This window comes from Sceloporus occidentalis, unplaced genomic scaffold, assembly GCF_023333645.1.
Source record: "Sceloporus occidentalis isolate IW3139 unplaced genomic scaffold, rSceOcc1.0.p SCAF_6, whole genome shotgun sequence".
Taxonomy (NCBI): domain Eukaryota; kingdom Metazoa; phylum Chordata; class Lepidosauria; order Squamata; family Phrynosomatidae; genus Sceloporus; species Sceloporus occidentalis.
Window position 1 is genome coordinate 113,678,569 of NW_028316986.1, and position 15,681 is coordinate 113,694,249.

The 15,681-nt window shown below is 47.2% G+C and overlaps 1 protein-coding gene across 3 annotated transcripts in view; it reads right to left on the reverse strand.

The window, feature by feature from the left end:
• Positions 1-15,681, reverse strand: part of LOC149311279 (kelch-like protein 32) — a 94,561-nt gene that overhangs the window by 55,220 nt on the left and 23,660 nt on the right. For 2 of the 3 annotated variants that reach the window (XM_089528531.1, XM_089528532.1), the window contains exon 4: positions 15,181-15,288. In XM_089528531.1, the coding sequence (XP_089384657.1) occupies positions 15,181-15,288 (108 nt within the window). Of the gene's footprint in view, positions 1-9,065; positions 9,104-15,180; positions 15,289-15,681 lie in introns of those variants that run through there. The other variant, XM_089528533.1, reaches the window with a different exon arrangement.

A 15,681-nucleotide genomic window follows, 5' to 3' on the forward strand; every position in this document is an offset into this window, starting at 1 on the left:
GATTGCAACAACCAAAATAATCCCCCAAATCCTACCTTTGAAACCTCATGTCCCTTCCTTCCCCCCCCCCCCCAGCCATTTATGATGGCCTGGAGAGTGGGGCAGTGAATAGTGAGACATCCAGCCTGCTCCCGATTGCAAGATGCACTGAGACAGACAGCTGTGACAAGATCCTCACAAGACCCTGTGGGATGAGTGCTGTGTAGCTGCCTGACTCAGCATGCCCTGTAACTGGGAGTGGACTGGATGCATCATTACTCACCACCCTGCTTTCCAGCACCTTGGAAATGCCTGTGTTTGGGGGATAGTAGGAGGCCTCAAAGGTGGGACTTTGGAATACACCATGTGGATACATCATACCTACATCTACATAACTACTGCAATGTCTCCCAATGCAGGATTCAGACAAGGTGCGGACCCCATGAATTTACTCATCCCTGCTTTATGGTGAGCACCTTCCTCTTAGGCAGACAGGCCAGCCAGAAAAAGAGCCAGAAAAGGAACTTGTAAGATGATTCCTGAAGAAATATTTCAAAAAGGTGTTAATGAATTCTAATGAATTTAGTTCTACCTGAGCAATGTTTCCCCACAATCCCAGTTTTAATACCCAACCCTGCAACACCAACTGTTTTCACTAGAGGTCTCAAGACGCCCACTTTATACAAAATAAAAGGTTCTCTTCCCCACTGTTTGACTAAATAAGTGGAAGGGTGGGATAGCAATATATGTTTCAGGAAAAGATCATATCTTAACAGTGTACATTTATCTATTTGATAAACTATTTCCAATTCAGCACAATCCAGCATGCTAATCAGACACAGAAACATACCCTTCAATATTTCGCAGATGAAAACTGTGTGATACTTCTGGCCAAGCAACATCAGTGTATGGTCAAGATGGCAAATGTTATTACAGTTGACTCTTGACATTATTTATTTATTTATTTATTTATATCCTGCCTTTCTCCCAAGTTGGGACCCAAGGTGGCTTACAACACACACACACACACACACTAAAACAACACTTTAAAAACAATTAAAATAATCCACTTAAAAAAGTAAAAAGGTTTTAAAAATAAAACATACAAACTTTAAAACATACAAGGTTAAAAATAATCTAAATCAATCCCCAATCCCCCAATAAAACCAGGCCTCATGTTTGCCTGAATAAAAATGTCTTTGCTTGACAGCGAAAGGCCAGCAGGCTCATGGAAGACCTGTGGAAGGGAGTTCCACAAGGTGGGAGCAGCCACAGAGAAGGCTCTCTCCTGTGTCCTCACCAAATGAGCCCGGGATGGTGGTGGGAGCGAGAGAAAGCCTTCTCCTGAGGACCTTAGGGCTCTAGGTGGTTCATATGGGGAGATACAGTCTCTCAAATAGTCTGGACCTAAGCTGTGTAGGGCTTTATAGGTCACGACCAGCACTTTGAATTGTGCTCGGAAACGAACCAGTAACTAGTGAAGCTGTTTCAATACAGGGGTTATACACTCCCTATAACTGGCTTTGGTCAGCATTCTAACTGTGGCATTTTGGACCCACTGAAATTTCTGAACAGTTTCCAAAGGCAGCCCCATGTAGATTGCGTTACAGTAGTCCAAATGAGTTGTAACCAAAGCCTGTATCACTGTAGCCAGATCTGATGTCTCAAGGAATGGGCGTAGCTGACCCACTAGTTTTAATTTTGCAAATGCCTGGGCACCCAGGCTCAGAGTGAGTCCAGGAGCACACCCAAACTGCGAGCCTGAGATTACAGGGGGAGTGTAACCCCATCCAGCTCAAACACAGCCCCAATTCCCTGATCTGCCTTATGAGTGACCAGGAGTACCGCTCTCTTGTCTGGATTAAGCTTCAATTTGTTTGCCCTTATCCAGTCCATTACTGACAGCACACACTGGTTCAGCACAGAGACTTCCTTGGAGTCAGATGGAAAGGAGAGATAGAGTTGGGTGTCATCCGCATACTGATGACACCACACCCCCAAAACTCTGGATGACCTCTCCCAGCAGTTTCATGTAGATGTTGAACAACATGGGGGACAAAACAGAACCCTGTGGGACCCCACAGGCCAACAGGCAAGAAGTCGAACAAAAAAGACCCGAACCACTGCATAGCAGTGTCCCCAAGTCCCATCTCAAAAAGGCAGCTCAGAAGGATACCATGATCGATGGTATCGAACACTGCTGAAAGATCTAGAAGGACCAACAGGAACACACTCTCCCTGTCCAGTTCCCTGCGGAGGTCATCCACCAAGGTGACTAAACCTGTCTCTGTGACATAGCTAGGACTGAAACCAGATTGAAATGGATCTCGATCATCCATTTTATCCAGAAATCCCTGGAGATGGGAGGCCACCATTCACTCCAGAACCTTGCCCAAGAATGAAATGTTATAGACTGGTCGATAGTTATTTAGAATGGTGGGATTCAGGGAGGTCTTTTTCAGTAATGGCTTGGAACAGTAGGAAAGAGAGTGCATTCGTTTTCCCCAAGATAGGGGTCCTGGAAAAGGGTGGGGGATTATTTTCCCCAAATCCCTTCCCAACTCAGGGAACTGCTTGGGGAAAGAGGCAGCTCTCCATCCTGGAAAGGGGCAGGATTGGTGCATACACCCTTCCTGGCTTCTCCCTCCTGGGCATTTTCCCTCCCCAGAGGAAAAGCCTAGGAGGGGGGAGGAGGAGGAGTGCGTGCACAGCAGCCTTGACCTTAGAATCATAGAATCGTAGAGTTGGAAGAGACCACAAGGGCCATCCAGTCCAACCCCCTGCCATGCAGGAACTCTCAATCAAAGCATCCCTGACAGATGCGAATAATCAAAACCGTGAGTGTCAAAGCCACATACCTTGAGTGACGATTGTAATGAGAAAGAACTCACAGCTAGGAGAGACAGCAGTATTTTGCTTTTACCTGAGCATACAGGGAAGGGCATGATTCTGCCACCTCCTTTCCTCTCCTCCTGCTGAATTGAGTGCAAACTAAGGTTTGTTTGTTTTTTACTTTGAACTCTAAACTGAGGACAAAGGGGGGAAATGGAAGGAAGAGAGAGAAACTGGGTCATTTTAAAAGCAGCTGAAAAAGTGAGATGACAGACATTGGGACTGTCAAATCGGAACAGCTTCAGGGTATACAGGAGTTAGTTTACCACAAATGTTCGGTTGTCTGTGAGTAATCTACATGCCATTGTAAATTAGATTATTTCTCTGTTTCCCACAAGAAGACTGAGTAGGGCACATGATCCACCCCCATTTTATCCTCCCATCATTCTTGTGAGGTAGAATTAAGCTGTGAAAAAGTGATTGCCTGAAACTGTCAGTGTGTTGGACCCTGAATTCATGTCTCCCCATGTATATCTTTGCTGAGCCCTCTATCTACCTTTCTGTCTCCCTACTGATGGAATGGAAGAGTGCTTTGAAGCCTGTATATGATATTGGTGAGTGCTTTAGAAATTGAATGGATTTTAGGTAGCAGCTAAGATGGCACATACCTGGCAGAGGTGTATAAAGTATTTCTGAGGAATGGAAGTACACTGTGACTTTCTCTGATGACTTCTCTTCTACTGAAATTCATGTCCTAGTACACTTTTGACTTTAATAATCTACTCAGATTTTTAAGTACTTTGATTGAGTACTTCAACTGAGTACACTACTTCAATTTAGTGGCACATAGACTAGGACTGCTTTATCCACCTTTAGTAAGTCCATTTTCCCCAGATGATCCAACAGAGAAATTCTTAGATCTCTAAGGCATACTCCTTCCTCTGCACATGTCATCCCCCCAGTTTTTAGAACCAGGATTCATTATTTCAAAATGAATGAGTGCAAATATCACATTGGCCAGAAGCCTGTACAGAATTATGTTGACATGTAGCCATAGTACTTATGTAACTATGTAATGAATCGCAGCCCAACTGTGCCCTCACCCACAACATTTACTGGTCAGCAGCTGCTGCAATTGATAGGGTTCGGTTCCTCTGTCACTCAGGAAGCAGTTCCTTACCAGTAGGTAGGGATTGGGGGATTACCACAGTCCCTGTGTATCCCTCTAAAGTATTCACTAATATCATATGCAATCTTCCAAGAACCACATAGGAATATGGAGGCCCATGGATGCAAATCAACTGCCTTTCAGGACTAAAAGGAAGGGCCCTGGTTTCTTGAGAGCCTTGGTCTCCTGCGAAACAAGGGGATACACAGGGATTGTGAATACTGTATAAAACAGTCACAAATGCATAACTCTCAGCTACATTTTGTAACTACCCAATACAGGGGTAGGCAACATTTTTGAGCCGGGGGCCGGGTTGCTGTCCCTCAGACAACTGGGGGGCCGAAGCCAAAAAATAAATAATTAAATAATTTTAAATAAATAAATAAATAAATAAATAAACCGGGACAAATGTAGGACAAAAGTTTCAAATGGAGGACACTTTTTTATATAAAAATGGAGGACACGTGAAAAAAATTGCTGATTTTTTAAAAAATGTTAAGATAAATGCATGTTTCTGAGGCTTCTATAGACAATTGCCCCACCATGCCCCCTCGTGCGAGAGGCCAAAGGCCCCAGTGGCAATCGGTGGCAGGACCAGGCTGGGGCCAGTCCCAAGGCCTCGCCGGGCTGCATCCAGCCCGCGGGCCGCAGGTTGCCTACCCCTGACGCCCCCTCCGCCTCCTCGCCGGACTCCGCAGCCAGAGCCGCACTTCTGCCGGGCGGCCTCCTCCCGGGGTGTCGGAAGTGCGCAACTGCGCACCGCCCCGGGAGTGCCGCCCACGGACTGGAAGGGCACCGTTGCGGGACTCTTTTCTGGGCTGCTTTGGCATCTTGCGGCAGCCGGGAGCGGGCCCTTTAAGGACATCTGGGGGGAAGGCAGGGAGAGTGCTCGCCAGGTGAGAGCGGCGAGCATAAAAGCCGGGCGTCCCGGACCTTCCTGCCACGCCCCCTCCGCCTCCTCACCGGACTCCGCAGCCAGAGCCGCGCTTCTGCCGGGCGGCCTCCTCCCGGGGTGTCGGAGGTGTGCAACTGCGCACCGCCCCGGGAGTGCCGCCCACGGACTGGAAGGGCACCGTTGCGGGACTCCGCAGCGCTACCATCGCGCAGCTGCGCAGCTGCGCAGTTTTTACTGGGCTAGGGAGGTTGTGGGTTAGCCTAGAGCAGAGGATGCCTGACGTGGCTAACCTCTGCTCTTTAACTTGCTGGAGAAGGGTGGGGGGAGGTCATGGATGCGGGGGATGCATGGGCTGGGGAGGAAGGGGATAACATCGCTTTGAGCGGAGCTCCCATTGAGGTAGTGTGGGGCAGGGGGAGGTATGGCGGTGGGAGGAGGGACTTGCGTTCCAGGGGAAGGCGAGATCGATGCGTTATATCTATCTGTCTCTTCCTGTCCCCCTCCCAACCTAAGGGACCTGAGGGTCACTCCAACCGTGCCACAAACCCTGTCGCTGCTCCTGTGCAACGCCAGATCGATCAACAACAAGTCCCACATCCTCCACGATCTGTTGGAGGACCAAAGTTGCGATCTGGCTTGCATTACCGAGACCTGGCTTGGGCCTGATGGGGATGCTGTGTGGGCTCAGGCCCTGCCTGCCGGGTTCTCGGTGAAGGACCAGCCCAGGTTAGGTGGGCGGGGGTGTGTGTGGCCTTGATACATAGGAACACCGTGTCCCTCACTAGGAACCACATCCGACAGACGTCCTATATCGAGTGTATTTACCTGACCCTAAAAGCGAGGGACAGTCTAGGGATTCTGTTGGTGTATTGGCCACCCCGTGCGCTAACGGACTCCCTTAACGAGCTGACACAGCTGGTCGCTGAACTGATGCTGGAGACGCCCAGGCTACTTGTCCTGGGCGACTTCAACATCTCCCTCACGGCCAGCTATGTTCCACCCGGTGCAGCTCGCGAATTCATGGATACCATGGCAGCCATGGGCCTGTCCCAGCTGATTTTGGGTCCTACGCATTGTGCGGGTAATACTCTCGATTTGGTCTTTTGTTCGGATGCGGAAAATCCGTGGGCGGAAATAACTAATATTTCCCCCCTGCCATGGACGGATCATTTCCTGGTTGAGGCGAAAATCAAGGTCTCTACCCAGATCCCTCCCGGGGGTGGTGGACCTATTAGGATGGTCCACCCTCGAAGGCTAATGGAACCTGAACGGTTCCAGGAAGCCCTAGAGGGACACATGGTTGGAAGTGACGGCGACTCTGTTGATGCCCTGACTGGTATCTGGAATACCGGTCTCTCGAGGGCTATACACAGTATCGCTCCCAAGCGCCCTCTCAGACCCGCTTCCAAACGTAAGCCCTGGTATACGGAAGATCTCCGGGCAAGGAAGCGGGAGCTGCGACGGCTAGAGTACCGTTGGCGGAAACACCTTCGCTTAGACGACAAGACTCTCCTAGCCCAACTGTTAGAGGACTATGGAGAGGCGATACGAGCAGCAAAGAACTTGTTCTATGGTGCTCGTATCGCGTCCGCGGAGTCGCGTCCAGCAGAGTTGTTCAGGGTAGTCAGGGAGCTAACTCAGCTCCCTCCTGCCCTGAACCAGATCCTTGAACCTTCTAAGGCCTGCTGTGACCAATTTAATAACTTCTTCGTGGATAAAACTTCTCGGATAAGCGAAGGTCTTAATGCCGACATTCAAGCAGAACCTAGGGTAGAGGCATCCAGAGCCTCCGTGGACTTTGTTAAACTGGATCGGTTTGAGTTGGTAAGTACCGATGATGTGGACAAGATCCTCGGAAGTGTTCGGAAGACAACCTGTTCTCTCGATCCCTGTCCCTCGTGGCTAGCAGCCCAGGGGGGACTGGCTGTGACTTCTCTGTTACGCCGGATTATTAATACATCTTTGAGGGATGGGCAATTTCCATCAGATCTTAAATTGGCCATTGTAAAACCTTTATTAAAAAAGCCCTCCCTCGACCCCCTGGTATATAATAATTATCGGCCAGTTTCACTGCTGCCATTTTTGGGGAAGGTGATCGAGAGGGCGGTTGCACTCCAGCTTCAGGCGGTCTTGGATGATACGGATTATCTGGACCCATTTCAAACTGGCTTTCGGGCGGGTTACGGGGTTGAGACGGCCATGGTCGCCTTGGTCGATGATCTCCGTCTGGGCATCGACAGGGGAAGCGTGTCCCTGCTGGTGCTCTTGGACATCTCAGCGGCTTTCGATACCATAGACCATGGTATCCTTCTGGGGCGTCTAGCAGAGGTAGGAGTCGGTGGCACTGCGCTCCAGTGGTTCCGCTCCTATCTCTCTGGAAGGTCCCAGATGGTGCAGCTGGGAGACGTGTGCTCCGATGAGAGGGCCCTTAAAACTGGGGTCCCTCAAGGAGCCATTCTGTCTCCCATGCTATTTAACATTTACATGAAACCGCTGGGAGAGATCATCCGGAGACATGGGGCGCGGGGTTATCAGTACGCTGATGACACCCAAATAGTTTTCTCTATGTCTCCGACTGATGCAGTGACTGGGGATGGCGTCTCTCCTCTCGTGGCCTGTCTGGAGTCAGTAATGGGCTGGATGAGGGAAAACCGACTCAAGCTGAATCCAGAGAAAACGGAGGTACTCGTGATAGGTTCCCCTGGTCCAGGAATGGCGGTGGTTCCACCTGTCCTGAACGGGGTCACGCTCCCTGTGAAGGACTCCGTGCGCAGTCTGGGGGTGCTTCTTGACTCGTCCTTCGCCTGACTGCTCAGGTGAATGCGACGGTCAAGAGCACCTGTCATCAGCTTCGGCTTATTCGCCAGCTGCGCCCATACCTGGCCCAGAGGGACCTTGAAACTGTGGTACATGCTCTGGTAACCTCGAGACTGGACTTCTGCAATGTACTCTACATGGAGCAACCCTTATACCAAACCCGGAAGCTACAAATGGTACAAAACATGGCAGCCAGGCTGGTCATTGGTACTTCCAGGGCCAGCCATATAACACCGGTATTAAAAGATCTCCATTGGCTGCCGATTCGCTTCCGGGCGCAATATAAGGTGTTGGTGATGACCTATAAAGCCCTAAATGGCTTGGGCCCAGGATACCTGAAGGACCGCCTCTCCCCATACATTCCGCCCCGCACCCTCAGAACATCTGGGCAGCAATTACTTAGGGTTCCCGGGGCGAGATTTGTCTCCACTACTAGGAGGACATTCTCCATCGCCGCCCCGGCCCTTTGGAACACGCTGCCCATAGAGCTCCGCTCAGCCACCTCCCTGGCCCAATTTAGACGGGACTTAAAGACCTTCCTGTTTGGGATCGCATTCCCTGATTAAAGTCCTCTAGGCCTCCTCCCTCCACACTGGCAAGGGATTGGCTAATCCGGGGCTTTTCTGTCTTTGTTTTTATTGATTTATTGTATGGATTTACTGTGTATGTATTGTTTTTAATTTGTTGTAAACCGCCCTGATCTGATGGAAGGGCGGTATATAAATAAAATTTTTATTATTTATTATTTAATAGGACTGGGACTTTATTTCATCCAACAAGGTTAAGAGACTGAAACAAATAAGTACCTAGATAAGGTAAGTGCAGAGGATAATGGGGTTGTTAGGTGTGTCATCTTTTAATATAGAGATGTCATAAATTCAGTTTGGGATCCCTAGCTCCTGCATACAAAACACTTGCTCTACTACTGTTATTTGTGTATAATGTTTCTTGACTTGCAGTGGGGAGGCAGAAAACACCTAATCTGTATCTTTTAACATTATCAAATTAATTTTCAAATACAACATTCTGAACTCTGAAAAAGACTAAACACATTCTGCTATGAATTGGATAAATTTGTATGCCCCCATCCTCCTCTCCTTCTTGTGAGAGAAAATAGCTAGGAATCTCAGGTTTAATGCTCTGAACAAAGAATTACTATTTTTTTTATCTCAGCTGAGGCTGTGGTGACACAAAAAAGAGACTCTTACTGACAGGAGGGGCAGGAATTGGAAATTCTTACTATTCCCTCAATAATTCTGTATGGATGGACCAAAACTTAATGTGACTATGACTTCTTCAGAGCAGTGTGTAGGAGGCACATGTACAAATCCAATTATTTGTTAATAGCATTTCTGGATTACACCCACGCAATACCTTGAAGTTTTCACCATTAACACTTCAGTGCTTCTGAGTCACCTCATGGGCACCAAGGCTTCTCACTGTTCTGACATTGGAATGATTGGTGTCTCTGAGGAAAGTTATTTCAGCAAATGTAAAAATACCTCCTAGGTTTTTGTCCCACATAATTAAAATAATATAACTGTTGCCCTTACAAGCAAAATACATCTGGTAAAAGATGCAAACCTGGGTACATCTACACTGGCAGCTTAATCCAGGGCCTGTCCAGAGCATTATGCCCTGAACTGGCCCCAGACCAACCATGGCGACCACATGCAACAGGCTGAATCCAGTCCAATGCCTTGTTGTTGTGTACATTGCCTTGCCTGGCACTGTATCAGCCCAACTTTCATCCCCACTGCCACTGCTGTCACTGCATCCTCACAGGTCATGCAGCTCCCTGTGGGAGCCTGGTCAGCACAACTTGCACTTTTTGAGGTCAGAAGGGGGCAGACACCCCGCCATGTGATCAGCAAGGAGGGGGGTGCTCTACCCACTCCTTGATGATTGCATGTATGTCTAGTTCTGACCACAGCACAAGCAGCCAGGCTCTTGCAGGTAGAATCATAGAGTTGGAGGGCCATCCAGTGCAACTCCCTGCCATACAGGAAATCTAAACCAAAGCATCCCCGACAGATGGCCATCCAGCCTCTGTTTGAAGACCTCTAAGGAAGCAGACTCCACCAGACTCCGAGGGAGTTTGTTCCACTGTCGAACAGCCCTTACTGTCAGGAAGTTCCTCTAATGTTGAGGTAGAATCTCTTTTCCTGCAGTTTGCACCCATTGTTCTGTGTTCTAGTCTCTGGAGCAGCAGAAAACAAGCTTGCTCCCTCCTCAATATGACATCCCTTCAAATATTTAAACAGGACTATCATATCATCTCTTAACCTTCTCTCACTAAACATACCCAGATGCCTAAGGCAGCTCCTGCCCACAAGGAAGCACCTGTGGGTTTGTTTACAGAGCCACTGTCGTTGCTTTCTTGTGGAGCTTTGTGTAAAGCCTGGTCAGCAGGCCAACACTTCTGCTGAGGACAGAAATGGGCGTCTGGACTCCTGGTTGATCACATGTCCAGCACCAGTTTCTGTCCTCAGTAGAACTGTAAGCATGCCAGGCAGGCTTTACACAGAGCTCCTGCCCACAAGGAAGCAGTGGCTTCAAAAACATACCATCCCCTTTTCCTGTGTTGCTCAGCATGGAGAAGAGGGATGGCACATCTCTTGGCATGTTGGCCATGGACTGGGCTGGCTTTGACCTTGTGAAGTTGTCCATAAGCCAAAAGAACTTGAGGTCAATCTGAGGTTTTTGGAAAACACTGGGCTTTTCCCCAGTTTTGCTTAGTTTAGAATAAAGTTGGGTTAAGGGCCAAAATTTGTGGTATCTACACAAAAGTAGCTGAACATCATGAGGACTGCTAGCACTAACTTCAGAGTGAGATTTGAACTTTTCTCCAGTGTAGACAAGCCCTCTGGCTGACCACAGGAAGACATACATTTTAGCCATATGACAATGTGCTCATGTTCAATAGTGTTGTAAATGTTGCTTTCCCAAAGGCCAGCTATCTACATGAACCATCCCAAACAAACTGCATCAGTGGCAGGACTGCTTTTAAAAGTGAAATGCCTGATGACTGTAATGGCCTAAAGTGGTATTCATAAAACATAAATCCAGGATGTTATTTTTGATTTTGAGACAGTACTTCAACACATATAACTGAAGTAAATTGGGTTAGGACCAGTTTAATTTTCGGGAATTTGACTCTCAGAATGTGGGTTAGACAATCCAGTTATACTAACCTAAATATTACTGGCATTAAGAATTATTCAGAAACTACCTCAGTCAAAAGGATCAAAAATATAAGCCAAAACCCTCATAGGGTTGTTTTTAAAAAGCAGTCAAAACATGTGCAGTAATGTTTTCCCTTCATGCAGCAGTTCCTTGAATGTCCCCAAAATATTCTCCCGACTGGTTCACATAACCAGGAAGTGGTACAAGATGATGAAGAAATCAATGAAAGTCACAAGTCCTCTTATAAAATTGTAAGCACTTGCTATCCCTGCAAGGGATCCATTGGATCCCAGCCATAATAAGAAAAGACATGTGTGTAATAAAAGACATAGTTGGCAATATCCAACAAAATGCATAATAACTAAAAGCAAAATATATGGCAATGAACATAGTTCTATTTTAGATGCCATTAATTTGGCCTCTTTAGCATTTCATTCTATCTTTAGACAACTAATGCTACAGAAACCTTGCCAAACAAGCAAAGTTCATCTGATAAAGGATGCAACTCTGGCCTTTGAGCAGAGCTTTCTTTCCTTCTTTTTCTTTCTTTTTTTTTTTTCTCTATTTCTATTTTCTTTGTTTTGGAGACGAACATATTTAACCATGAAATCCCAAATAAAGCCACTGTTTTATCAGTTTTATTTAATCACTTCATTTTTACTTGCCTCCTGCAAATTCAAAGTTTAAAAAGGCGTAGGCAAGAAATTCATTCTTCCTCTGCGAATTTTTCAAATCCAGTTATAGAGGAAAAGTGCTTCTTCCCAAAACAAAGTGAGGATTATTTTGAACATTTAGGCCCGATCCAAACGGGCCTTTGAGGCGCCCTCATCACATGCGAGGGTTGCTTGGTAGGCAGAGTGGCCACACAACCGGCAGCCCTCGCACATGACGAGAGCGCCGTAGCTGCAGCGCACCCACCAGACGCAGAGCGTAACGGTCACGTTGCAGCTGCGCCGCCTCCAAATGGGGTGGCGCAGCTGCAATGTCTCTGCACCGTCGCTGGCGCTTTGGGGCAGCGGAAGTGTGCCGCAAAAAGGAGCCGCTTCCCGGCACTCTTTTTTTGCTGCACAGGAGCACCGCGCAATTTGGTTGCTGCGGTGCTCCTGCGGAGCAAAGAGAGGCACCAGGGACGCACCTCTTTCTCGCGGTGTGTACCCCGCCATACCTACCAAATTTAACTATGACTTCATTAATCAAAAGAAACTTCACACTAAAAGAAGGCTGTGAGGTACAACAACTGTAGTTTTTTTTTTAAAAAAACTTCCCTCTTTCCCCTAAGAAATCTTTCTGGCACTTATGTACAATCTCAGCTGCTTCATGCCTCCAAATACTGTCCCAGCTAAGGCCAGCATCTCCTCTGAATGAACATCTGGAAGAAGGAATGAGCTGGATGAGGAAAAACAAATTGAAGCTGAATCCAGACAAGACAGAGGAACTTACTGTCACGGGTCTTAACCTGGGTTTGGAGGTGTGTCAACTAGTCCTGGATGGGTTATACCCCCTTTGAAAGACTGTGTTCACAACTTCAAGGTGTTTCTGGATCCTTTACTACAAATGACAGCTCAGACAGCCAGGAATGATAATTTTCAGCTTCAGCTGTTATGTCAGCTGTGCCCCTACCTAGAGCTGGAGGACATAAAGATGGTAGTACATGGGCTGGTAACCTCAAGGCTAGATATTTGCAATGCACTGTACATTGGGCTGCCTCTGTACCAAGTTTGGAAACTTCAATTACCGTATACAGTCGCCCCTCCTTTCTCAAGGACCTGAGATCTGTGTTCTTGATTATTCATGGAGGGGCAACCCCTGTTATCCTTGCTGAGGCGTGTGCTCGCAGGGGCACACCCCACTCAAGCCTATGAGGATTGAATACGTACAAGTCTCCGTTTTCATGGGGGGATTGGGAATGGATCCCCTGTGAAAACAGAGAACCAACAGTATACTCAACTATAAGTCAATCTCATGTATAAGTCGAGGGCAAGTTTTGGGGCCAAAATTATAGATTTTGGTACGACCCGTGGACAAGTCAAAGGTAAAGGCTCCTCAGGTCCATGGTGACTCTTCAGCATTTCCCTGGCAGTGGACAGAGGCTGTTTATCTGCTGCAGCAAGGAAGCACCAAAGCACCCTAGTTGATGCCATTTTTCCTTGGAGTGGGGTTAAACAGTCATAGGTGCCCTCTGCCCCTTCAATCCCACCAAGAAACCTACTTTTACAGTACACTCTCCCCGGAATAGAAGCTCTTTACTGCTGACCCATACACAATTGTCTGCAGGGGCCAGCTTGTCTTCTCACAGAGGATGAGGAGGAGGCGGGGGTGAAAAGTCAGTTGCAGGACAGCCAAACGTAAAAGGAGCTAAGGCAAGGAGGGAGAGAATGAGTGTGTGTGTGTGTGTGTGTGTGTGTTGCGTGCATGTGCATGCATGCATGCTGGACTAGGCAAAGTGGGAAGGAAGGTGTGTGTTTGTGACTAAATCAGCTATTGCTCCCATAGAAATAAAAACTGACCTGCACTCTTTCTGTTTCCAGCAGCCCATTCCCAGGTAGGGAGGGAAAGTGGAGATGAAGGTGTGTGTGTGTGTGTGTGACTGGATCAGCTATTACTCCCATTGACATAAAAATCAACCTGCAGTCTCTCTGCTTCCAGCAGCCAATTTCCAGGCAGGGAGAGAAAGTGGGGAGGAAAGTGTCTGTATGTGCGTTATAAATACTACTACTATTACTACAACTACTAGTATTGAAAATCCATTTCTAAAGTACTCTGCAATATCATATACAATCTTCAAAGCCCTCCATAGGGACATGGAGAAAGCTGTCCAGTTCTTTATATCCTGCCCAATGTATTTTTACATCATCCTTGAAAGTAAGTGTGGGTCTTGAGCTTGTTTTGAAACTGGAATGTACATTTGTGTCCTGACTCTGCAAGCCAACCTCTATGGGAAACAGTTTCCTTCTATGATACAAATTGCCTTTTTCCTGTGTTCTAACAGTGACAGCTGATATTCAAACTTGAAACATAAAACCATGTCCTCAAGGAAAGTGCCAAATTTCATTCTGTTATCTATGAGGGAAGTGTCACTGTTCAGGGAAACAAAAGAATATATAGATGTCAGGGCCAGTACTACGATCCAAACAGGCCAGAGATCAGGCTCCGAAGCAATCCGGCAGGGATCTCACAAGCCAGAGGCAAATGTGAAACAGGCAGATGCTAGGTCAAAGACAGCACACAAGAGGTCTGTTTAGCATTGTCTCTCACATGCAATCTCCGAAACAGCCAGGCCCCAGAGATTTTTATCCAAAGTCAATAGGACCTTAGCTGGCTCCCAAAATCAGCAGATTCCTTCTGGACTGATCTCAGTTGCATTTTTCCTTCCCGCCCTCTCAGGAGGATTGACATGAAGTATCAAGGCTCATCCTAAAACAGTGGCGGGATACAAACTGCCGCTTTGCAGCGTTCCCCGGCCGGCGCCATTTGCTCCGCGCGGGAGCTGCAGCAGCCAAACCGCGCGGCTCCCGCGCGGAGCAAAAAAGAAGCTCCATTTCGGAGCTTCTTTTCGCGGCGCACTGATGACGTCGCGAGGCACCGCTGGCGCATTCGCGACGTCATAGGCGCCACGACACGTCTGGACGCTATGCATCCAGTACGTAAAGATGGCGGCGCCCATGTGGAAGGGGCGCCACCATCTAGTACGTATTGTATACGTACTAGGGTTAGGGGGGTGCGGAAGCACCGCCCCTTCCTAACCCTAGTACGTATACAATACGTACTATATGGCGGTGTGTATCCCGCCTGTAGCACCTCAGTGCTACATACAGGCAATAGTCTTTGGGTTCAAGCATCTTACTGGCACCTTGTACAGCAAGGTGAGTTAAATGCAAGGCCTCACACTGCTTGATAAATTCCTCTATCAAAACACCTTTGAGATTATCCTTGGAAATGCATAATCAGCAAAAGGAAAATGACTGTAAAATATTATAATAGATGCACTGAAAGAAGAATTTCTTTGCCCCTGCAAACCTTTTCTTGAGCACATATTAAAAGCAGAGTACATACATAACTGTTACATTCTTCTTCTTGGCAGAAATAAAAGTCTTTCTTATTGGCAGACAAAATCTGCTGGTAATGTTATTTGGAGAAGTGGTAAAATAAGATGAACTGTAAATAAACAAAGCATGTGCTGCTCCACTCCATCACATGGAAAATCTACACAACCCAATCCCCCAAATAATGTAAATTTGATCTCAGGCATCTTCACCAAGGTTTCCATATTTTTGTAGGTCATGTAAATATTTTAGTAACATACCTGTCCAGTGTATGCAAAGTCCAGAGCTTGCTTTAAACCTATGCTTGTGATGCCATGTAAATTCACCTCATCTGCACCACTTTCAACCATGCAGAGGCTAAACATTGCCTAAAAGAGAGAAAAATAAAAACATTTGCCTCTGTCAAAATTATTAAACACATGAAATTGTTCCATTGAATATCATGGATTATTATCACTCCTTTGCCATTCCTCAGTTAATAATAGCTTGCATCCAGTTCTGTTCAGGTTGAAAGAAAGGCATATGTAGGTGATCAATAAAATTCCTACTGACCTCTGGCCCTTCTGAAAATTGGTCTGAACAGGGCCTTACAGGGAGGAGGGAATCAGTGGAGATCCCATTTTGCCTTGATTCCCACTGTGAGAGAAAGGCGGGATATAAAACCTTGAAAAAAATAGAAATAAAATATTTCCTGTCTCCGGAGGGTAGCCTTCATTGGATCCCAGTGATTACAATGAGAGGAAGCAGCCCTTCCTTTCATG